This window comes from Lethenteron reissneri, chromosome 19 (genome assembly GCF_015708825.2).
Source record: "Lethenteron reissneri isolate LAM-NWPU_2019-01 chromosome 19, ASM1570882v1, whole genome shotgun sequence".
NCBI lineage: Eukaryota > Metazoa > Chordata > Hyperoartia > Petromyzontiformes > Petromyzontidae > Lethenteron > Lethenteron reissneri.
This window is the reverse complement of record NC_083797.1, coordinates 6,702,432-6,727,787: the sequence shown is the minus strand read 5'-3', so window position 1 is coordinate 6,727,787 and position 25,356 is coordinate 6,702,432. Positions and strand designations below refer to the sequence as shown.

General features: G+C 43.1%; 1 protein-coding gene across 2 annotated transcripts; it reads left to right on the top strand.

Moving 5' to 3' along the window:
* Positions 1–1,893: 1,893 nt before the first annotated feature.
* ADHFE1 (alcohol dehydrogenase iron containing 1) lies at positions 1,894–17,189 on the top strand. 2 transcript variants are annotated; one of them, XM_061554001.1, is made up of 14 exons: positions 1,894–2,056; positions 3,606–3,646; positions 3,879–3,913; positions 4,357–4,410; positions 5,910–6,064; positions 6,815–7,011; positions 8,028–8,105; positions 8,466–8,571; positions 10,412–10,564; positions 11,863–11,961; positions 12,242–12,320; positions 12,704–12,800; positions 15,237–15,394; positions 16,689–17,189. In XM_061554001.1, exons 1-14 carry the CDS (start codon positions 1,995–1,997, stop codon positions 16,770–16,772), a joined length of 1,398 nt encoding a protein of 465 aa, XP_061409985.1. In that variant the 5' UTR covers positions 1,894–1,994; the 3' UTR covers positions 16,773–17,189. The 2 variants fall into 2 exon arrangements, with proteins under 2 accessions (XP_061409985.1, XP_061409984.1); XM_061554000.1 differs by having other exon boundaries at positions 3,876–3,913.
* Positions 17,190–25,356: the final 8,167 nt, after the last annotated feature.

The window sequence follows — 25,356 nt, the reverse complement described above, 5'->3', positions numbered from 1 at the left end:
CCCCGTGGTGCCCTTATAAAACTCAACGTTTAACCTACTCACGCCGGCTTGTACCCGCCCTCACAGTCGGGCATATTTGCGGAATACACCACGCCGCCGTTGACCCTGGCCATTGACCGAGCAACCCAACGTTCCTACCAGCTCCCTCCGCAGGAATGTGTTTAAGTGGACAGTGTCATTGTCAGATGCAGAGACCTCGCCTGGGCGGTTTCTTAATGCCTTCATATTGTCTTATCTAATACAGCGATCGGCACGTGCTATTTTGATCAGCATACTAATACATGCCATGGCAAGGCAAAATGCACACACAATGTAATTAAGTTGTTGGTCATGTTCTTTCTATACAGTCATCAGAAAACAGATCTAACGCGATTCACATGTTGTATTATAGTAGTATCTTTAATGTGTTACTCTATCACAGTCTAGATTGAAAACCTATTTCTATAGAACTTATTTTTGTTTAGTTTGTTGTCCTTCCCCGCGCAACTCCTAATAGCACGTAAGGTGTCAAAGAAGTTACACATACCTATGGTACATACTGCTAGTCTATTTTTCATGAGAAGCCTGGGTAAAAAAAAGTTGTATGCATAACAATTAGAAAATAGCATTAATAAATAACTACAAAAATAGATGTAAAAAACATCTGGCGGTTTGTGAAACCATTGCAATGTATTGTGCCCAACATACTGTAAATACGTAGACTTAACAACTATTTAAATTATCAAAACATTTTTGAAATCTATAAACATCCAAAAATAACCTAAGGTTGCTACGATATTCCTATACAGTACTGATTCATATCCATTTTGAAAAATACTGTTGCTGCATATTATTGCTGCTCAAATGTAGTTTTCAGTTTTATTTCCTGACAACATATTTCTGCAATAACAAACTCGCTGGTTTATTTTGTTCATGCAAAGCTATTTTTGGTAAAAGTATGGCTTTTTCAGAGTTATTGACAGCATGTCGTCTACGTGAAGTCATCGTTTTTTTTTACAAGTTCATTTGGAGCTCATTTCTTGTATAGCCGACGAAATTGTGCATTGTTTAGAGATGTAGACTGGAAATTCAAGATGGATAGAAAAATTGTGTCAAGCTTATGTCGAGTGAACTGCAGTTTGAAGAACTTTTCGGAAATGTGTACGTATTTGTGTTGCAGTAGTTTGCATAGCACAGCACATATAATAACATAACAATGTCAAATACAACGTATTCTTATGATTACACTTGTTAACCCAGGAAAGCCTCACTTGAGTCTTAAAGACTTTTTTCAAGGCGAGTCCTGGCGAAGATGTTGCAGCAAGGTGGCGACGCTGCTGTGTGTAATACCCATTTGAGTAATGTTTACAAATGTTTCTCCAACACCAGTTCAATAATTCTAGATTTGAAGCTTTCGTGACTGCAAGGATTCATACTCGTAGTTTCTTCGGTAAAGTCACGTAGGTAAAAAAAAATGAAATTAAAATGTATAACATATTATTTTATTTTTATAAATTTTTATTTCATTTTTTTACCTACGTGACTTTACCGAAAAAAAACTAAGAGTACCAGTTTAATGTTTTTTTTTTACCATTGGTTTGTTTTCTTAGCTCTGGGAAACTGACCTTGCGATAATCGCAGACAACCCTCAAACAGAAACCCATGGATATCTGGTCACCGCTGGTATGATGTTGTTTACAATTACAGGATTACAGCCTGGGTATCCTGTACAAGTTTCATGCAGTCCATCTGCTGATATCGACTGCCATGCACACAGACACATTTGCCCACCACCCCCCAATTCAAAAACAACTTTTACCCAACTCCCCCCCCCACACTCTGTGACCTTCCACTCAACAAGCCAACTAGCCAATGGAGGCTCGTGGTGGGAGGTGGTGGGGGGTTTCATTTTCCCACTCTCCAACCAGCACCACCGTTCCTGGCATTCTTCCCGAGCCACTTTCTGTGCGCCGCCGACGACGCTGTCGCGTTCGCTTTTGCAAGGGCCGCCGGCCATGGCTGTGTCATTGAGGGTCGATCACGTTGTGCAGCTGCTCAAGGCGCTGCGGCAAGCTTCGTGAGTTTCTCCCCTTTTGAAGTTGGCCTCCTTTCAACATTCTATCAGCGGGAGGCTATGTGTGTGTGTATAAACTGCAAATTGGATCGCTACCTGTGAGATATTCACTCAAAACTGCTCTAGAGGAGTTGTACACCCCTGGCTGCCACTGCTATTCAGTGGCCTGAAATTAAATGTGTCACTCCGGATGACCGCTGCAAAGTATGATCTTGAGTTTTGATTATAGTGTGCTGATCTTTAAAGGTGCATTGAAATTTTTTGATACTCCGACTGATACTCCTGCTGTTATGGAGTGACTCATGCTGCCAGCTATTGCTGCAAAGTTTGGTCGTACATGTTATGTATATATCGTTTATTGTTAAATTTGAATCACAGTTCCTATGATCACTGTTACATTGTTTTTGTAGCTTTATTTTGGTGATTTCGACGTTTTGGTTTAGCCATATTTTTTTGTTGTAGTACAGAGTTAGACGTAACTTTAATTTAAATTGTCTTATGGTTATTGTTTGACTTGCATCCCACTGGGATTTTGCACACATCGTTGATATACGGCGCTTTTTCTGGAAGATCTTGCTGTTTTTTCCTGGATTTTTCTATTGCGCGTAGTCACTTTAAGATATTTCATGTTTTTGTTTGTTGCGGTTGCACCGCATTCAAGAGCCGCATGGCTCACAGGGCTCTACCGAATACATGAACTGAACTGAAATGACCTGAACTGTGTTGGGGGGGGGGGTTTTGACACTCCCCTAAGCTTGCAAAAAAAAAGAGCGAATGACGACTCCCCAAAGTGCTTGCAACGCGAGAGGCGCAGTAATGTCGCGTAATCCGACTCGCTCTGGGTAATGGGTGGATTTGTGTTCTAAAAGTTGTCGACCCACACGGTTTAGGGGAAATTGAGTTTTCAGGTCCATGCAGTGTACAGCCGTTTCAATACGGGCAACACCGGATGTGTTTCTTCTCCCTTGTGATGGGACTTTGTAGGATGAACGTTGAGATTTAAGGTCAGGGCACGGGGTGACCAATAAAGTCTGAGTTGGTCTGTAATAAGGTAGGGCACTGATAAGGGGTTGACAGGCATTAAGATGCAATGAATGTGTACGAGACCACGTACAGTATATATACATACTAGCTTTACTACCCAGCTTCGCTCGGGACTTGGATTCACCACGTCTTTGTCTCCCCAGTGGCGATGTTCACACACCACACCAGTTACTCGTTTGAGGCTGAGTCGACCTAGGGGAGGCCCAGGACCGGTTCAAATTATCGTCACCGGTGGTGGCCGTGAGCGAGAATCGAACTCGGGCCCTACTTAAACTGTCCACGCCGCCTTTCTAGAACCTACCAGGGGGTTCTTGGTGTACCCCTTCTGTGACCTTTCCTCCAGATCCCCCTCTGATGTATCACGTGGCCTACTGACGTCAGGGCTGCCGTAAGCCGCAGATCCCCTTCGCTGCCAGCAGCCTGCGCTATACTGCTACATTACTATTCTATGCCACTACACTTGTGACAAGTTAAGCTGCTGTTTAATTTCAATGTCGATGACCAACAGGTGTCGCTGTCCTGCTCATTCCCATGCGTACACTGCAACAGGTAGAGTAACGCATACATCATTCACACTGCAACAGGTAGGGTAACGCATACATCATTCACACTGCAACAGGTAGGGTAACGAATCCGGCATTCACACTCACTTTACTATCAGATGTGGTGGTCGAATCCAGCGTTGTTTTACTTTCCCCTAAAATAATTCAGAATGTGTTGCTTCACTTATAATTTGTACAAGATGGTTAATTATGAATTGCATGGTTTTGTGTTACAGCAGAAGCAAGCAAGAGGCAGACAGATTATGCCTTTGAGGTGAGGTATGGGGATCAGTACAGTAAAAAAAAATTGGATTTAAAGGGTTTCCTGTTTTGGGACGTTTATCCATTACCATTTACGGGTGACAAAATGTAGGAGGAAACGAGAGTACGTGGAGAAGGCACTCGCTTGTGAGGGGATACCTCAAATCACTGCCATCTCCTGGCCACCTCGCAGTGCCATGCCTATACAATCTCGCAAGCCAAGGTCGTCAACCATGCAAGCACTAACCAAATATCTGCTTAGCTTCTGAGATCCGCTAAGATTCATGCACCTTTACGAGATGTGATTGTAGGAACATCCTAAATATATGTTTTACATTAAAACCAAAGGTTGTGAAGCATAAAAAAAAAAACTGTAAACCCCTTTGTAGCATAACTTCGTCAGATTTGTCTTTGTAACATGTGATAAACGGCGCTTTTTCTTTGTTTTCTCTTCAGATGGCATGCTCCAACATTCGTTATGGAGAAGGAGTGACGCAAGAGATTGGCATGGTATGTCTGCAACATATCATATTACATGGATTTGCAAGAATTACAATTAAATGACAATATGAGAAAAAAATTAAATCAATAATATCCATTAATAATGATCCACCACCTATCCTTGACATGCTGTCATCACAAACGTTACAAATAATCTCAAACCAATTGTTTATCTTCCATTATTGATCCTCTTTGCACCAAACTCATCCTTAGGTGTTTACCTACCCTGGCAACATGCATAATCAAAATCGCTAATGCCCCCCATCTCATCTGGTACCATTCCCTTAGCCTCTCAAGGTGATGTTGTCACTCCCATCGTGAAAAATCCTACATACTAAACCCTAACATCCTGTCTCAGACCTCCCTTTCTTTAGAAAAGTCCTAAAAACGGGTCATCATCTCCCACATCTCTGTACACCTCTCCTTCTATGGTCACCACAACGCAGTACAATCTGGTTTTTGCTAAGGCCGTTCCACTGAAACTGCTCTCCTACATGTGAGAAATGGCCCTTTCCTCTCTTCAAACTGTGGATCACTCTCCTAGTTCTCCGAAAACACGCTCCGCTACTTTTGACACGATTGGTCATGCAATCAATGAGTGTCTCCGTAGTTATGTAGGTGTATCAGCCACACTTCTCTCCTGGTTCTGCTTGTGCCACTCAATGGCTGTCTTCCTTTCCTAAATATGTGTACTAAGGTGTCCCACAAATGCTCAATCTTTGGCCCCCTGCTATTTTGAATACCCATCCTGCTTGGCAAAGTTTTTTTGTCAGCCATCACTTATATGCTGATGACATCTGGCAGCTCTAATATAACATTACAATGAATGATAATTGTTTTTTTACCCTTTTATCTGGCAACAAAACCGACACCTTTTTTTACAAGGAGTAATGTTTGCATTGACCACAATACCTGCGGTTGGAATGCAAACAAAAATCACAATTCTGATGATGTATGCACTGTCCTTGAAATTGATTGGTTCCACAACAAAAAAAAGTGTCGGTTTTGTTGCCAGATAAAAGGGTAAAAAAACAATTATCATATTTTGCTACTGGCAAAGGAGGTTCCAATGGTGTAAATTACAATGAATGTCAGATTAAATGTTTTGAAGGTTTGTATGGTTGACTGCAAGCTATGGATTTCAACGACAATGTATAATGAAGATTTCTTGCCACTGCTATCATGGTGGTGAGATGTTAACTACCTCGCCTGGTATGCAGGAGGTCGTGGGGTTCGATCCCAACCCTGATGCCTACATATTTGGAGTTTGCAACATCTCTCACCCCATGGTCACGTGGATGTATCCCCTGGTCCTCCGGTTTTTCCCTCCACATTTAGGAACATGCGTTGAGAGTATTTGGCTGCTGTACATTTCCACATGATGAGCCACTTCGTTGAGCTATCATTTGTGGCCTGGTCGCTTCTGAAAAATAGCTATATAGCTCAGTGGGCCTTGTAGAAGAAAAATTGTCTATAGTTTTTTTTAGTTTTAATGTAATTTCTTGCAGGATTTGCAGAACCTTGGAGCGCGCAATGTGTGTGTGATGACGGATAAAAACCTGTCACGGCTACCTCCAGTGAGGGCAGTGCTCGATTCTCTCGTGAGCAGCAAAATCAACTTCAAGGTTTACGACGATGTGCGTGTGGAGCCAACAGACACCAGGTTCTCATCAATCACCATTCCCGAGAAAACAATACAGTCGCAGCTGGACATGACACATTATACTTGCACCGTTCTCATATGAGCAACACATTCTTACATTACGCTGGTGGGGGTGGGGGAGGCAAAGGGCATCTTCTGATATAAGCACACTACTTACGATAATAGCTTTTTCCCCTTTTTTCTGGCAACACCTTTTACAAGGAATCATGTCTGCATTAACCACAATGCTTGTGGTCAGAATGCAAACAAAAGGCGTATAGCCCGGGCTGTACACGCCTGTTGGCGTCCTCTGGAGACGAGAGGCTCAAAAGAAAGCTGTCTCTGGTGTGGACCAATCAGTTTCAAGGACAATGCATATATTATCTATATATTTTAGGTTCAAGCTTTTGAATTCATAAAGAACTGACTAAGAAATAATCAGAATGAATTCTTACTCAAATGAGCGATGAGGTGGCGATTATTTCCTGTTTCCAGCCCTGAGCCAGTGATATAATTTCCACATTCCCATAGCTGGGGCAAGTATTTCCATCAGACAACCATAGTTGACTTCCCTACAAAATGGTACTGCTTTTAACAACCCCCGATTATGATGATGGGGCTGACTCACCCCCCCCCCCCCCCCCCCAAACCAGAATTCGAACTTTTGCAACCTTCCGTGTGTGAGCTGCTCGCTCTACCGCTGAGCCACTGGGGACTGACAAAAGTGTAATGGCATGTTTGTGTTTCCTGCTGCCCTGGGCTGCGTTGCAGCTTCAAGAAAGCCATCGCATTTGCACGCAGTGGTGAGTTCGATGCTTACGTGGCTGTTGGCGGGGGCTCCGTCATGGACACGTGCAAAGCCTCAAACCTGTACAGCGCCAGCCCTGATGCCGATTTCCTAGACTTTGTGAACGCCCCCATTGGAAAGGGCATGCCCGTCACCGCCACACTCAAACCTCTCATTGCCGGTAATGTATGTTGCACGTATGTACATTGAACCTATTTGCACCGTACGTAGCCAACCGTGCTTATCAGTGGTGCGAGGGAAGGAAAACAAACTATACACGAAAAAGCAGTTCTAAAGAAATGAGTTTTCAATCCAGATTTAAAAGGGCACTATTGCTCCAGCGGCTTCCTAAGTAGCAATGGGAGGACATGTTGACCTCGTGATAATAAATGTACAAATGGCCTCAAATAGAATTCTAGAGTGTGCTTCTGGAAATACTTGATCAGGTAATACCAGCCTTAGACTTGCTTACCATTTGACATTCATCATTGGATAGAGACTATAATATTTATATAGACCATTGAAAGCTAATTTCTTGTTTTATTTGTATCTATATGTTAAAAAATATATATTTTTTTCTTGATTCATACTTTCACACACAACCTCTTGGTTTAATTTCCTATTTTACATGTTAAGTTATTTTAGTTGTTTTCATTTCTTTTATTTTATTTTTTACCTAAGTGACTTTACCGAAAAACCCAGAGTATGAATCCTTGCAGTCACGAAAGCTTCAAATCTAGAAAGTGCAGTGAACTAACCAGTGCATCACTGCTCCACTCCTAAGTATAACTGGTAGAAGATAAGGTTCACATGAATAAATGTGCGTCTGGGTGTTTCACCTTGCCACGTTGTCATAGGCTACAGACGATCCCCTTATTTTTATCCTAATATTATTTTATTTTTATTTTACTTTTATTAATTTAAATTTTTTACCTACGTGACTTTACCGAAAAATCTAAGAATATCACTGCACTTTCACTGATGACCTAAGTTTGATTCTCGGCCAAGAATGACAAGTGATATCTGAACTGCTCCTGGGTCCCCTTTAAATCACATTGCCAAGGATGGTGAGGTATTGTCGAATAACCTTCATTACTGACAATCAAGTGATATTCTTGAGTTGAATATGCCATGTGCCAAATGTTCGCGTTCACTTTTAACACAAATTCACGCAGTTCTTTAATTTTATTTGTCTAGTGCCTACAACAGCTGGCACTGGCAGCGAGACGACAGGAGTGGCTATTTTTGACTATGAGCCACTGAAGGCTAAAACAGGTAATCTAAGCTTGGTTGAAAGTTAAGCCATGCATCTGATTTCATCCACACCTTGGCTATGTATAGTTCTGATAAAGCTGACACTGTAATGTATGTATGTATGATGAACTGTTTTCACACCATACGTAACCAACCGTGCTAATCGGAGCTGCGGGGGAAGGGCAACAAACTAACACACACAAAGCAGTTCTAAACAAATGAGTTTTTGATATTGGAAGGAAGAGCATTCCAGGTGGCCGCAAAAGCGCATTCGAAAGCGCGCGATACAGTGCCCGTCTTTGTTCGATGATTAGCCAAATGATTTGTCATGTCAACTGTCAGCTCTTTTCAATGGGAATGTAATCGATTGTCTGTGAGCAGGCATTGCAAGCAGAGCCATGAAACCAACGCTGGGGCTGGTGGATCCACTGCACACACTGCACATGCCGGAGCGCGTTTGTGCTAACAGTGGATTTGACGTTCTCTGGTGAGCCCAATAGCCACTACCCGCACTTTAAACTGTGAGCACAGACACACATTTCATTAATGAGTAGATCATGTTGTGATTTGGAATGTAATGGTTTATTGACTAAACATTTTATTTTACGCACATAATGCAGGCATGGAATTGCATGTGTCAGAATCGATTATTTATGATATACATAAATGATGTGATGTTGCATTTGGGCTGGCAGAACGAATGAGACAGATCACACAAATGAAGCAGGACAAGACAAACCAGATCGCACAGACAAGATAGAAACTAGATCTGAGGGAGTACAAATGAGACGGGCAGTACTATCGAGACAAAATCCAAATGGCACAGAGCAAGACGGACAGTGGTAATGAGACTGACGTTACTCACAAGACATGAAGTATATCCAACAGATAATACCGTGACGGCAGTACAAATGAGGAAGGAGATAAATACACAGTATTGTAATGAAACATCTCATCATTGATTGTCATTGAATTTATCACGAGCCTGAATCATGAATGTTACAACACTCGTTCACGCTGCTGACAGACAGCGTGAGAGGGATAGAGAGAGAGAGACGCGCACAGCCACGTGGCAGCCTGGACTCTCGCTTGGCCTCTCCCTCCGTTCGTTCCAGTTCTGACCACGTGTTGTTCGTCTCCACTCCTATTTAATACCCGGGTCACGTGGTACCTTTCCACCAATCCTGGTTAGCCTCTATGGAATCTTCCAGACTCCATCGTAGGCTCCCGGGACCACGCCCCTGACTCGTCTCCCCATTGGCTGTGGCTAAAGCCAGCAGAACCAATCCTCTACTTACAGCTGTCACCTTCCCATTACGTCAGGGCCACGCCCCTAGGACCGGCAGAGCCAATCATCGTGACGAGTTGTGATCCGTCAGCGACCCGGATATATCCTCACATTACACATGTATAGGGGACTGTACAAGAGAAATCTCCAAGGAGCTTCTTGAAATATGTATCCAAGAGAGCCACACTGTGTCGCAGGACTCTTTCAGGAGGATCACGCATTTTGTTTTTGTTATTTTGAAGATTTTTTTTCAGCCAATTAATGACGAGCGTTTATACGAGTGGGAGGAAACCGGAGAAACCCGGAGGAAAACCCACGCGCGCGATGGAGCAACACAATTCAGAAAATCGATTGAGGCCGTAAACCATTACATGCCCAGTTGTGGTTGGTGAGATTTCGATGCCGACCAATAGTTTTAGAAAACTCTTGTGCCGAAACAAAGCAAACGCACAAAAAATTAACCCGTAAAAACAAAGTTTTTCACTATAAATCCTTTATATGCGTGGCGGCTAGAGTCCTCTCGTCCTCTGGCTTGAGATGGCTGCCACCTATGGGTCAGATGATTGCCTGCCACCATTAAGCAATTGGTAATTAAATATAAAATAAATTTCCCTAAAATGTTGAAAATTTTGGGAAAAAAATTTCACGAAAATAAATTGTCACGCACAACGAGTCTGTGTGCAAAATGTCAGCTCGATTGGATCACGGGAAGTGGGTTAAAAAACGACCGAAAGATTTTCAGTCGTAAGCGTGCAAGCAAGCAAGTGAACTTAATATAAATGATTTTAAAAAAAAACACACACACACATACCAAAAAGTTGCAGTAATGAAACATGCAGTACTTATGCGCCGACTTATAAAGGCATAGTAGCTTCGGTATTATCTCTCAAAGGACATTCAGATGTGTTATTTAGAATATTATGAGCAGTATATATATTTTTACTCCAATATAAAATCTAAATCGCATTAAACTCCACCTCAATCTGTCGATGGACTTGTGCATTAACCTTCTCACTGCTGTGTTTGACTGGATGTGTAGCCATGCGCTGGAGTCGTACACGGCTCTCCCCTACCACCAGCGCTCGCCGTGCCCTCCCAATCCAATCAACCGGCCCGCGTACCAAGGCAGTAACCCCATCAGTGACGTGTGGTCAATTCATGCCCTGAAAATCGTGGCCAAATACATGAAGAGGTGCGTTGTGCGTCCCTACATTCTTCACCCCAACACATTTTTAGGACCGTTTATACAGACAGATCGCTTCTGAAAAAGAGATGTGGAATTATAGCTCAGTGGATCTTAACCTGGTAAAATAAAAAAAATATCATGGGACCTCCTTTGTCAGTACCAAAATATGAGAATAGGTTTTCCCCTTTTTTCTCGTTTAGACAAGCCACTGCTGAGTTGTACGGTTGTTGTCCATTCATTTGGTGATCATGTGCAGCCCCGCATCAATTCACTGCTGGATGATGGCCTCCTCCATGTGGTGTCGGTCATCAGAGTTGTCTTACCATTCTTTACCACTAAACTCGGGTGTCTGGGTTGAGTGAAATTTGTTAATTCACGCACCAGCGTTCCACCCCGTTGTATATGAAACAATGGTATATTGTAATTTTTTTATACCATTTTTGACTTAAACATTTTGCTACCATACACTAGTTTTAAAAGTACAATGCTTCCTGAATATAATTTTGCAAAGCAAGAGATTACATTTTTAATAATCACCTAAAGCTGTCAATAACTTCCTCTGCCTATGGTTAACGCTTTCATATTCTCCTTTAAAAATAACAAAGCACAAAAAGCATCCAATAAGTAGAGGCATTTAACTGGAATCCAATTTTTCTTTATTTTGGCCCTCAATTAGTATATTTCAGATGTTGATGGTTTAACACTTAGGGAATGGCCATCCTAAAGCTACAAATTGCTTTAAGTCTTGTGCTAAATACCTCAACATGTCATCCACATCATCAGTGCACCAAGTAATTTGACTGCTGTGGAGTGTGACCTTGAAGCTGATAGCCTGCTAATGTATACCAGTATATAGAATTAATAGCGGAGCTTAAAACGCTAAGAAGTTGTTTTTACTCGTGAACAAAGTCAGATCGATTTCCCGCTCATATGGACATCTCCTTTTTTCGAGCCCCTGAGCCTGCGTCTCTGGAGCCGCATGCGCCTCTTCAAGTAACTGCTTCGTGAAAGTTGTTTATTCAGGACCACCGTCACGTATTCACATGCATTGCGGCTCTTCGTGTTATTGGTTGCAGACCCCTGCCATAGAACAACCACAGTTGACACGCCCACAAAGTGGAATTCGTTTTTTTTTATTAAATCCCCAGGAGGGACGGTGGGCTGAGCCAACCTTCATCCGGGATTTGAACTCGCAAACCCTCCGATTGTGAGCCAAGCACTCTACCAGCGAGTCGCCCCGGCTGTAAAGGTTGCCATGCGAACAATTTCAAATACCCCTGGACACTTGTGTGTTTGTGCCATAGGGCAGTGAGGCAGCAAGATGACCTGGAGGCACGCTCCAGCATGCACCTCGCCAGCGTGTTTGCAGGGATCGGCTTTGGGAATGCCGGCGTCCATCTCTGGTAGAGTTTATTACACTTGCATCACCACACGTGCGATGAACAAAGGTCCGTTGCCTGAAATGTCACCTATTACAGCTATTACAGTATATGTATACATATATATTTCCAATTAAGGCAGTGTTATTGCTGAATGTGTTGAGTTTTTTTGTTACGATGTGAGAGGGTGTGTGTAAGCTATTTTACAACTTTCATTGATATTCGTGCGTTCTGGTTTACAACCTGGCAGGTTTTTTTTACACTGCGTTCATAATAAGGTTTTTTTTCACGTGCGCATTTTCAGTCACGGGATGTCGTACCCCATAGCTGGAATGGTAAAACATTACAGAGCAAAGGACTACAATGTGGATCACCCAATTTTGGTGAGAAATTAGCACATTCAACACTTTAGTTATGTTTCTGTGTGTAAAAGAAAAAATCAAACATCTAATAGGCAAGTACATATGCATAAATTAACATTAAAATACTGTATTATGGCTTCAATACATGTGCATTAAATCGTGCATGTGAGAAGATATTATTTAAGTTAATGATAATTATGTGCAAATCGTATTCTCATGATATTTAGTCAAACGGGATGAACAAAATTACACACTGGACAGAACAAATGAGTAACACAATTCACAAAATGGTAAAAAGATACCAATGAGAATTGTTCATTAGAATCGTAACCAGCAAATCTTAACAATCCACTGAATTTCCGAGGGAGTGAATCATTACTTCCTGATGTTTTTGTTCATTTCAGCCTCACGGTCTCTCGGTGGTGCTGACCTCCCCTGCTGTCTTCACGTTCACCGCCGCCATGTGCCCAGAGCGACATCTCGAGGCAGCTGCAATCCTTGGTAGGGCTGCCGCCGGCATGCCAGTTGGCTGTTTGAGAAATGGTTATATCCATTGTTTTAAATACAGTCTAATGTAGCAGAACAGGGAAGGTTGATGTCTGTATAAACGGTCCTCCGGTTTTGCCATCCACGTTTAGAAACATGCTTTCAGAGTATTGGGCTGCGGTAAATTTCCACGTGATAAGCCACTTCGTTGGGCTATCGTTTGTGGCCAGATCGCTTCTGAAAAAGAGATGTGGAATTATAGCTCAGTGGACCTTAACCTGGTAAAATAAAAAAAATATCATGGGACCTCCTTTGCCAGTACCAAAATATGAGAATAGGTTTTCCCCTTTTATCTGGCAACAAAACAGGTGTTAATATGGTGTCCTCTGGTCTAACAGCGTTTGAGACGAGGCTTGAAAGAAAGCTGTCTCTGGTGTGGACCAATCAGTTTCAAAGACAATACATATATTATTAGAATGTTTTTTTTGTTTGCATTCTGACCACAAGCATTGTGGTTAATGCAGACATGATTCCTTGTAAAAGGTTTCAGTTTGGTGTTTTAACATCTTAACACCTCTTCTTGGTTCTTTCAGTAAAGTCACGTAGAATGGAAATAATAAAATAATGCATACCATTAACATTCCTTCCCTTTATTAATGCTACCCCTATCCCCTCCCTTTGATGCTGCTTATCCTGCATAATGCACGGGCATAATATGACTTTAAACCCCCCGCCCACCTACGCATTTCACAAGTAGTACTAATCGCATATCTGCATTTCCCATAAATATGCTAAATTCCTCTTGATTTGCAAATTCTTTTGTCAAGGCGCTCTCCCCCCCTCCAACCCAGCTTAAATAGACGCTCCAAGCCTGGGGTGTGTCGTTCAGACTCTGTCTTCTCGACAAACCTGTTCTTCACCTGAGGACGGCTGCTTGCGTTGTGGCCGAAACGTCGTGAGAATTATTTTATTATGTTTTATTTTTATTATTTTATTATTTCCATTCTACGTGACTTTACCGAAAGACCCAAGAAGATCTTAACACCTGTTTTTTGCCAGAAAAAAATTGTTAATGAGTTAAATGTCATTATATATGCTCTGTACCTATCAGCCCTCTCTACTTGCAGAGTGAATGGGCCATTGCTATAAACGTTCCTTGACGATGTTCTTTTTTTATCCACAATACAAGTTTTTTGGGTTAGATCGCATAAATATAAATGTGTCGTTAAACCCGCCACCACCCGAAACAGCTAATTAGTAAGGTTTGTCACGTAAACAGAACATGCCAATTCGTCACTAGTACAGCACACCGGTGTGTTGGAGAGCAAATCCACAACATTTACAATCTGAGTACGACGTTTCGCCAGTAATTACAACTAGCATCATCACCCGGCAGCCAGATTTGTAGAGAAATCCTCTTGTTTCGTTCCTTAAATAGAGGGGTAGATGTGATGACGTCTCCTTGTGAGCCCTTCGATCGCGAAGTGGGGGAGGGATTAATGAATGCATATAAATTACAATGGTATTCATTACCGGTTGGGTTATTCATATGGTCATCAACATACATTATGCATGCCAACAGGTAATCAATCCCCTTTGACGTATGGTGATCTGTATAGGCATGCATTTGAACAATGTATTATTGATGATTCTCTTCCAAGCAGCTCTAAGTCTGTCGCTATCCGAACGGTTAAATTATGTTTTTTTCTCTCAATTTCGATAGCTTATCTAATTAGTCTTAGCCAGTAGTAACTAGTTTTGCACAGAACTTCAACATTATCAAAATCAATCGAGTGTCATTGTTGGCAAGTGTGTTCTGCTGCTACTGACAGTTGTATTTGTGAGAATTTAATATTCCTTTGGTGTTCTTTTAGTCTCATGTTGATCATTCGTCCTGTCTGCCCAACATAACATTTGCCACAAGAGCAATTAATCCTGTACACACCTTCTGTTGATAGCTTCGGTAATACATCTTTCGTACCAGATATTAGTTTCTGTATTTTATGTACCATGCCAAATCTGACTCAGATGGGTTTTTTCCCGAGTCAGATCATGGAATCCTTAATTATTTTTTTCTTGAAAAGCCTTAGCCTTATATTGCTTTGTCCAAACAAATGAACAAGACAAAGATCCCCTGTATGTATAGCCTTTAGCCTTAACAGAGACTCTTGGGGCAAGTGCTGTTAGCGAGCACCTATGAAGGCCGGCACGGTACGCGAGGAGGTGGGTTACCAGCAACACGCCCGATTGCCTTCGTCTGCCCAGTGGCAATGTTCACACACCGCAATAATTACTCATTTAAGACTGAATCAACCGAAGGAGAGGCCCAGGGAACTGGTTCAGATATTCGTCACCGGCGTTGACTGCAAGCGGGAATCGAAATCGGGTGCGCCGGGTTTGTAGCGCGGCGAGCCAACCACTACACCTCCACGAATGCTTGCCTCTGCCTAGGGGCGGACGTAAGCCAAGCCAAGCGAGCTGACGCGGGGTCCATTCTTGCCGACACTCTGCGTGCGCTTTTGTTTGACCTCAACGTCGAGGATGGCTTGAGCGCTGTGGGGTACTCGTCCCAGGACATCCCCGCACTCGTCAAGGGAACCCTGCCCCAGGTGAGTACAGGGTGCTCAAAAAATATTGGACACTTTTGAGAATTTGCAACAATAGCACAAGATATGTGCCTCTGGGCTCTGGAGACCACCTGGAGAAGATTCTAGGCATGTGTTGACAATGATGGCGAACAAGTGGAGACTCTTTGAGTTTTTTAAGCTATTAACATAAATTTGTTATCATGTTGAAGTGTATTATCCGTTCTTTTGCCATTAAAAACGATGGTCCCATATAAATGTTAACATTTTTTGAAGCACCCTGTATTGTCGAGAGCCCATCAAGTTCAGTTGGCTGCCCCATGGCCGGTACACTTTATTGCTGTCGCATTTTTTTTACGTTGCCAATGTAACTTTTCAAAATTTCTGATTTTCCATTTGTGTAATTTGGTGTGCCGTAACTCCGTACGATTGTTGATTATAATACACGGCACATATACAGAACCTTGTGTCAATCCACTGCTGGATGAGGGCTTCCCCACATGCTGGTCAGTGCAGGTTGTTTGAAGTTAAGCAGCATAGACATGGGAGCATAGATGTATAGCAGAACAATGTACTTTGTTTGCATTGCACTCTGCAATGCACTACTTAGCCTCACAGCCTATCAGAACCTGCTGCGCATGGCGGGTACTCATCCAGGTACTAACCTGTTTAGCTTCCGAGATCTGATAAGTCAAAGTATTTGGTAATTTATCACACTACCTATATATGTTATGAAAAAGAACAGACACACTTTTATTCAAAGTTTAATCTTGTCATCATGGGCAATGCATAACAATTTGTAAATAGAAGTGTTTGTGTAAATTGCCCAAGCTTATATTACATACTTACATTGAATATAAATGCTGCATGGTCGAACGTTTAACACAGTGGACTTGCGATCCAAAGGTCGCCGATTCAATCTCCTGGCACAGCAGTTGAATCTATTGGCAGGTTGTGTGTGGTGTGGTCAAGTGTAGATACTCCCATCTCTTTTAAGATATCAGTCGACCAAAGTACCCTCTATAAATGACTGTCTATAGCTCCCTCAAGTGGAAGCCCTTCTGCAAGCAGTGCTGCGAGCAATGAATCGCCAGACTCTACTGGTAACCCTTTAAACTTGATGTGATAAATGAATGTTCCTTGAAGTGTGCGTAATGGTTCTGGATTTCAATAGGGATAGTGGATGCCCTTCCGCCATCAGTGACGTTAGCAATACATTGCAGGGCTGCACCTTTGACCTTTGACATTGAATATAAATTGGCGAATGGGCAAGTTTATGTTTTGTACACGTCAACTCTCCGGCCTTAATCTGTTTCAGGAACGAGTCACCAAGTTGTCTCCAAGGCCCCAAAATGAAGAGGACCTGGCAGCGTTGTTTGAAGCATCAATGAGAATTTACTGAGGAAGGAAGCTCCGACCAAAATAATGTTCTCGCACAGCATCGGATATATCTCACATTTTGTTCAAACTATACTGTATTTTTAAAAACTAATTGTAATAGGCACACATTTTCGGTGCTCGAAATGCACGCTTGATGCAATATTTTGTGCAGGTACTGCATGGAGAGAAATGATTGGTAAGAAGACGCAGCACGTTCTAATTTCATTTGGAAGGGATTTTTGAATGATTCCCACCCCCCCCCCCCCCCGTGATTTTCAGATGATATCCAGTCAATGAGAAATTCTTACATAGCGCTTAAAAGTGTTTATAAATTCCAACTCTTTTTTTGAGGAACAGAAACTTGTCTATTCTTATCAGCAAGTCACTGCCATAATTATACCAAAAATAATAAATGTGTACTTACAGTCCGAAAATGAAAGCTTTTCGTATCAGGCTTATTTTGTTTCGGTAAGGTGTGAGAATAAAAGTGCTTGATTAGAAAATTATAGAAGAATAAGAGGAGAGTTATGAAATGGGTCAAAGATGCCAAACAAAAGCGATGAGAATGTCGGAGAACATACAAAAATGATTGAAGACAAGAAATGGAAGCATCACAGCAGAAAAAAAGAGAATGATGACTGGTAATTTGCCAATTCTGGCAGTTAGATTGATGGGTGCAAGTCGTAAAGTGATGGATATATATTTTGGTCAATCATTCTACAACTTTGTTGCAATCGCTGCTGCTTTCATACAAAGCAAAACAAAATAACACCTTGTAATTAATGTTTGGCCGATTCTGCGTGAAATGTAAAAAGCTTGCCACTTTTGCTTTAATTGTGGAATGGTGAAAAGTGTGTGGAGGTAAGTGTGAAGCCACTGTGGAATCACGTCAATCACGAGCTCGGGACACGGCTTGCGTGGGATCAATGGGGAGGAGAGTGTCGATTTAGCGCAATAGTGAGTCCGTGACATATGGAGGGAGTATGCATGTGCAAGAGGGTACACGTGCAGCGATGTTCAGGTAAGGACTTTACAAATATCCTAAGAGCCCCGAGCGCACTTCACACCCCCTTTATATACCCTCGATTTTCTGGAACCCTCCAGTACGTTCCTCAAACTTTCCATGTTTGCCTCTCACGCTCCCCTCTCGTTTCTCTTTCCTGCCAAATCTCTCCTTGTCCTCAACCAATCTGCTTTCTGCTGCCTGGCCGTAGTCCTTGCACCACCCTAACATGTCCTTACACGGCCCCTTACGCATTAGCCTTAAGCAGCCAATGGGAAGCAATGCCACACAACAAGCAGTCGGATCCAGCGAAGGATCTGAGCATGGGATTCATCTGGTATGTGTCTGAGCATGGGTTCAGCATGGGGTCGAGCTATTATGGGTTGGAGCATGGGGTTGAGCATGGAATCGAAATCGCTATTTCTGCAGATTCCTGTTCTATACCTCTTTAAATGGTAAGAACACGCCCAGGGTGACCTTAGTTGGATGTGGTATCTACATTACATCCCTCATATCGCGACAGTGCAACCCATTCCACAAAAAATCATGGGTATTATTGGTACCATTGTACAACATTTTTTTTCATAAATTGTTTAAAGTAAACTTTCGAGTAGTTTTACGAGCTATTCTCTTCTGACAGTGGTGGAAATACGGCTCGCAGACATGCAGATGCCGTTGATGATGCAAACTAAATTAAACGATTACACAAGTCGATGACGAAGTCAATGATAAGATAATACGCGGATGCTGCTGATGCAAGATGATGCAGAATAAATGAGTGTGCCTGGAAAGACACCGAGTCTCGAAGACTCGCTTGTTTTTTCCATGCCAGAGGAAGCTGGAGGAACCAGATAAGCCCCACGCTCCGAGGAGATGCATCTCAAAAGCCATATACCGGAGTAAGGGGCCGTCCATAAATGACGTCACGAGATTTTGACGATTTTTGCCCCCCCCCCCTTTCGTCACACGGCGTCACAAAAAGTCAGACCCTCCCCCTCAAATATGACGTCACAAAGCTCTGCCCCCCCCCCCCCCGCAAAAAAAATACATGCTTCAAATCGCTTTAAACTATTGTCATTGTAGTGCGTATGTAATGTGGCGCTGCCCTCTGATGTTGTAGGATAAAACATGTACTAAAAAGTATATTTAATTAAGTAGAACGTGTTGTCTATTTATTTAAAGTTGTGCATTTTGATGTGACGCCACATTTCTAAACCTCCCCTTCCCCCCTCGTCACACATCGTCACAAATGTCTGACCCCCTCTCTCTAGGTGCGTGACGTCATTCATGGACGGCCCCTTAGTACGTAGGCACTCAAATAATAATGTTAATATTTGAGAGTGAATGGCATTGGCGTTATTGTAAATCTGACCGCGTCTCCACAACAAAGACAAGATTCCCCCCCACCGTGTAGCTTTCACAGAGTGTTGCGGCAAGTGCTGTTAGTGAGTAGCACCTATTATGGCCGGCAAGGCAATATTGAACAAATAATTGATTCTTTGATTGTCAACCCCAAATTACCATTGTGAATGGAATATCCAGGGTGGTGGATTGTTAGCCCCAATACCTTGTGTGGGGCCAACATGGAGCAGCAGAGCACTTGGTGTCAATTCAGCATCGTCGTGATGGGCCACTCGATGACTCAGAAACCAGGGGTAAGGCGAAGTGGCCCCAAGGCAAGAAGTACAAACTCAAGAGTTGTTGTTTTATTACCCGTTGGGAAACCAGGGCCCTGACCCACCCCTACTGGACATCTGTGAAAAAGAGCTTCGTATCTCATTAGATTCCTCCAATCTAAATAATTATTCAAATTTATAATCCGCATTTCATCCTAGGATCCCAATGTGCAATGCACTAAAAGCAGCAAACAAAAGCAGAAACGGGGCAACTGACCAAACTAAAGAGGGAAGGCCACTTTAGAGCAATGGGTTTTCAAAGCAGACTGAAATAAACATTCTGATTCAGCGAGTATAAATGTGAGGATTGTAGGCTCGAGTGAGAAAGAGGATGTGCGCTCTGAGCCAAGCCTGGGATGACGGACCTGGCTGGGAATTAAACAGATCATTCGCAGGAGTGACCACGTGTGAAGCTGCAGAATCATGTATGAAAATGTGAATATTGCATTGTTCAACAGAAGCACCAAGACTTTGTAAATACATTTCAAATAAAATTAGTATTTATTAGTTTTACAACTGTGATTCGATCTCTCCGTGGTATGTTACATGTATATCAACATTTGTGCAAGTGTGCATCTTATCTTAATAATATTTACATAGTGCCTTTAACAAGGCGCTTTACAGCAATTATAAAATTGTACCGAGCATCACAATAATTTTAAAAAATAAATTGGGTTATTATACATGGTGAGGTTTTGATGCAGCCAAGTAAGATGGATTGATAAAAAAAGGTTTTGGGAAAAGCCTGGTCGTAGTTGAGGGGCGACAGAAAGCTTGGGGGTTGAAAGGTAGTCAGCCAAAATTAAGTTGGAAAGAAAAAGGGGGGCGGCGAGGGGCTGAAGCCAGGAGGGAGAAGGGAGCCACGGCGATGGAGTCCCCTGCACCACCGACGATGTCCGCAATGTCCATGCAGTGCAGCAGTGGAGAACCCGCAGCCTCGGCCTGGCTTGCTTTCCATGGACACGAAGCTTCCCTCTGTGCCCGGCATGCTGATACGGTGAAGGCCCCCCGGCAGGAGCTTGACCTTCCATCCTTGGGAGTGTAGTGATTAGCTCACTGCGCTATGAACCCGGTGACTGGAATTCCAGTACCGCTCACGGCCAACAGTCCTGGGTCTTTTGTGGGTTGACTCAAACTCAGATGAGGCCATGGTGAATGCAAAAAGATCGTTAATGCGGAAACAAAGGCGGCCGGGCGTGACCACCCAGTCCATTGTGTACTATGCCGGCCTTGCCCCAACAATCTGTTTTGGCTAAACGAGGGATCATTAACTTTGTGAAGAGTTGAAGAAGGGAGCAGGGAATGCGATATGATGAGAGATGTGATCATGTGGATTCATAAATGTTCGGAGTGAAGAGGAGGAGCGGGGAGGGGTTGTCGGAGAATGGAGTTGCTGTCCACGACTATTTACGCTTCTTCCTGCATTTACATTTTTTCATTTTATTCTTGAAGCCCGTCTTGAATTTGCTGTGAAGTTTCTTTGCTTGCGTTCTCTTATTTGCCATGAGTTTCTTGAACTTTTCTTTCTTTTTGCCTGCAAGGGGACAGATCATGTTAAAGTAGCAGCAAGCAGGGGAGAGTGGCATCTTCACCGAGGCCACACAGAGTCGGAGCAGAACCACGACACCACGCGGCATTTCCCAGTGAGCCTACGCCGTAACAGAGCCTTGACAATGCCATGCAGCGGGCCCTTGGAGCTAAGCAGCTACTAATGTGGCAGGAAAATTCAAGTATTTGAAACCACGACCAACTGCGAAGTTTCACATATACATTTTCATGATATCCTAACCTGTGTCACACCTTGTGTTACATAGCATGTTCCCAGGGGAGATGTCACAGACATGACTACTTATGAAGTCATTTCAGTGGGTGTCTTTATCCACAACAGGCATAAATCTTTCCCGGCCGGGTACGGGTAGCCGTTTGCGACCCTGGTGCGGCCGGGTACGGGTACGGGTAGGCCGTGAGTCACTGGTGAGTAACCGTTTGTCACTCATTTCGGGTAGGGTACGGGTAGGGAACGAGTACCCGTACCCGGCCGGGTACGGGTACCCATTTGCGACCCTGGTGCGGCCAGGTACGGGTAAGGAATCAAAACCCGTTTGCAACCTCTGGAGATGACTGGTAGATGCACACAGACACACACACACTTCTCTCACCTGACTTCTGGTTCTTCTCCTTATGGCGCGTCTTGTTGTGGTCATCACCACCACCACCACCACCACCGCCGCCTTCTGTGTTGCTGCTGGTCCCTGGCTCAGGCTTCAAGCTTTCCACCAAGGTAGTGAGGATCTCCATAAACCATCCGCCTGGTGCAACGGCTTCTTCTTCCTCTTCATCCACGGCCCTTGGTTGCGGCATTATGCATTGGCAAATTGCCCTGAAGGCTCGTGAGATATCGCTCCGAAGTGATGGTGGAATAGCTTCTTCATCATTGTTCATGAGATCGGCTTCGCCACCGTCATCTGCAGCCTGTGGTGAAGAGCTACCACAGAAAGTGCAAAAGAGAAGCAGAAGAAAATGGTTTAGACATGAAAGGTTGCCTTGCTAGGATGCAGTGCACGTGACTTGTGCAGTGTTCACCATGGGTTCCTATATTCCTGCACAGTGCTGTTATCTTCCTACATCACCATGGGTTCCTATATTCCTGCACAGTGCTGTTATCTTCCTACATCAGGGGTTGGCGATCAAAATAACAAGAACCGTTTTTTTCGAATTTGGCAAAAAAGACCTCAATATTTCAACAGCCATAATGCACTGTGGTGAATACGAGACGGTCCTTAATAAATAACGTCACGAAGCAACCCTTAAAGATTCTAGACTTGAAGCTTTCGTGACTGCAAGGAATCATATTCTTAGGATGTTTTCGGTAAAGTCACGTAGGTAAAACATCAAAATTAATAAAAGTAATAAAATAAAATAAAGAAACGTCGTGATCTTTATTTTATTTTATTATTTTTATTAATTTTGATGTTTTACCTACGTGACTTTACCGAAAACACCTAAGAATATGAACCCTTAAAGAGCCGCACGCTACTCCAGAGTCAGAGGTTGCCGACCCCTGTCCTAGCTTCTACTACACGCACACCTAGACATTGTCTCACAAAGCTTCACATGCATTTGAAGTTTCTTCTAATTATTTATTCATCACTGATTAGTGGTGGCTTGTTGGTGTAGAGCAGCGGTCGGGAACCTATGGCTCGCGAGCCATATATGGCTCTTCTGGTGACGGCATATGGCTCCCAGACAATTTTGAGTTGATAAAAAAAAATACAAAAATCAGTTTGGAACTGATTTTAAAATACTTGTGATATTGCTTAATAATACTGTGTCATTTTAAAGTAAACAGAAATTAGTTTTGAAGATAAATTTCACGGGTCACGGGGCCTCAACGCCTGCATGAAGCTCAACCTCACCACGTACGAACCAGACTACAAGGCCATCAGCAAAACCATGCAGCACCAGAAGTCGCATTAAAAGTAATACATATTTAATTTATTATACGTTAAAAATACTATATGGCTCTCAATGCAATATATTTAGAAATATTTGGCTTTCATGGCTCTCCCAGTCAAAAAGGTTCCCGACCCCTGGTGTAGAGAGATCTTGGTGTGAACTGGCACTGCTGCGATGTTTTACTACACGTAGCTGCCTGTGATGAAACTGAGCTGAGAAGTGCATTGCATTCTGTTAAATTCGAGCTCTGAGAGTTACGTGGTGGAAGTTACTCTGTAAAAGCAGATGGGGAATTATTGCCGCGTGGTGTAGATGAGAGGTCACTTCATTGCGTGATATCTGTTTCCATGGACCATTGTCTAACATGGGGTGATGCTGTTTTGCAAGAATGCGATTTTGGATGCATTATTCATTTCAAAACATGACACTGACTTTACAGAAGTGAATCGTACCATCAAATACAACGCGTGCTAAACTGCCAAGGACACGCTGATTAGTTGTGTAGCTACAAGATAAGGGCTGTTCGTTTTTCGTTTTTCTCCAAGTCACTTTAACATGAAGGGCTTACCCTTGACTCCAAACATTCTACAATTATGTTTTTACAAAGAACATACGCAGTGTTTTACATGGAAGGGAGTAGGTTGACATGGAACCAATGGAAAAGAGCGGTTGATTTTAAGAAACATGTGCTCCCTGGACCCTGTAGCATTTTACCCTCATCATCATCACACTCACCTCACGAAACGCCAGTATAGAAGCCTTGCACCAACACACAGGGCGATCAGCCCTATGGAACTCAGGACGGACAAGATAACCGTCTTGTAGACTGCGTCCACACACAATGGAGAACAAACACATTAATCTTCAGCAACATATCAAGAGGGGTGACCCACATCCTAATTAGTCAGGGTTAGGGACAGTAATATAACTGCTCAACCCCAGTTATTAATGCTTTAATATTTGCATTCCTTTTGGCGTTCTCTGGTCTAACACTGGTGAGCAGGGGCGGTTTCTTCATTAGGGCGAATGGGCGACGCACCACCAATGTCATTCAACCACAGAGTTTCGCGAGCAGTCAATGTGCCTCTGGATATAGTCCAATCAGCGTCATGTCACGTTCTGTGGAGTACCGCCTCTTTTTGGGCGATTTCCCTCCAGCTGAGAATCGCCCCGAGTGGTCCCATAGACTTACATTCAAAGATGTTTTTTTTCGAACGGGGGCGCTGCAATGCATTCTCTATGGCTTCCGGGAGGGCTCGCCCTAACGTGCTTACGTCACCATACGTGCTTACGTCATCATACGTAAGCACGTTTCATCCAACAATATAATTTGTCGCCACCTAGTGGAATCTTTAATAAAAGAAACTTAAGTGGTTTGTTTTAATAGTGAGTATAGAAACAAACAAGATGTATTGTAAGAGTCACTTTATTTTTCATTAATATTAAAGAAGTGAAGTTGCCTTTACATGCTTAAGCTGTTAATTTATCCATTGCATGGGTGGACCTTATCCTTATCAATCATCCAGACATTTGCCCCCCTGAGAGATTTTGCAGGAGCCGCCACTGCTGGTGAGACAAGGCGAGAAAGGAGGCTGTCTCTGGTGTAGGCCAATTAGTCTCAAGGACAAGAATTCATTTTCAAAGCGTGTTTGTTCGCATGTTTTACCACAAACATTTGTGGTTAATGCAGACTCCATGCCTTCCAGTAGGTGTGTATTTGGTGTGGGAAAATCTTAAACACTTCCTATATTATTGCCAGAAAGGGTGAAGCCTATTATTTTTTAATCGCTACTTACAAAGTTAGGGTTTACAGTTAGGGATATGTTTAGCATTACGGATGGGCTTGGAGTTAAGGCTAGAGGGTTATTAATCATAAGATAATTACCTGAAGATTTGTGGGCCATGTCAGGTGCTTGAGGGATGGCAGTCGTGCTGGTCGGAGGGGGAGCTGTCGTCGTTTTCACGCCGCGCATCCGCTGAATCCAGCCGGACATTCCCATCGCCGGCTCCACTCCTGAACGACCGACCGACCACCAGAACCAACGTGTAACGATGGAAAAATCATCACATACCCATCCTATGTGTATGACACCAAACCTTTTACTGGCATTGCTTGCACCGAAGCCTCTGCACTCAAAAGGCTCTCAGAGTACGGCCCAAGAGCCTCGCAGAAGAATTCTGGCCCGTTTTTAAATCCTTTATATTAAGTTCACTTGCTTGCTTGCGCGCTTACGACCGTGCAAATCTTTCGGTCGTTTTTTAACCCACTTCCTGTGATCCCATCGAGCTGACATTTTCCACACAGACTCGTTGTGCGTGACAATTTATTTTCGTGAAAAATTTTTCCCAAAATTTTACACTTTTTAGGAAAAAAAATTATGTTTAATTACCAATTGCTTAATGGTGGCAGGCAATCATCTGACCCATAGGTGGCAGCCATCTCAAGCCAGAGGACGAGAGGACTCTAGCCG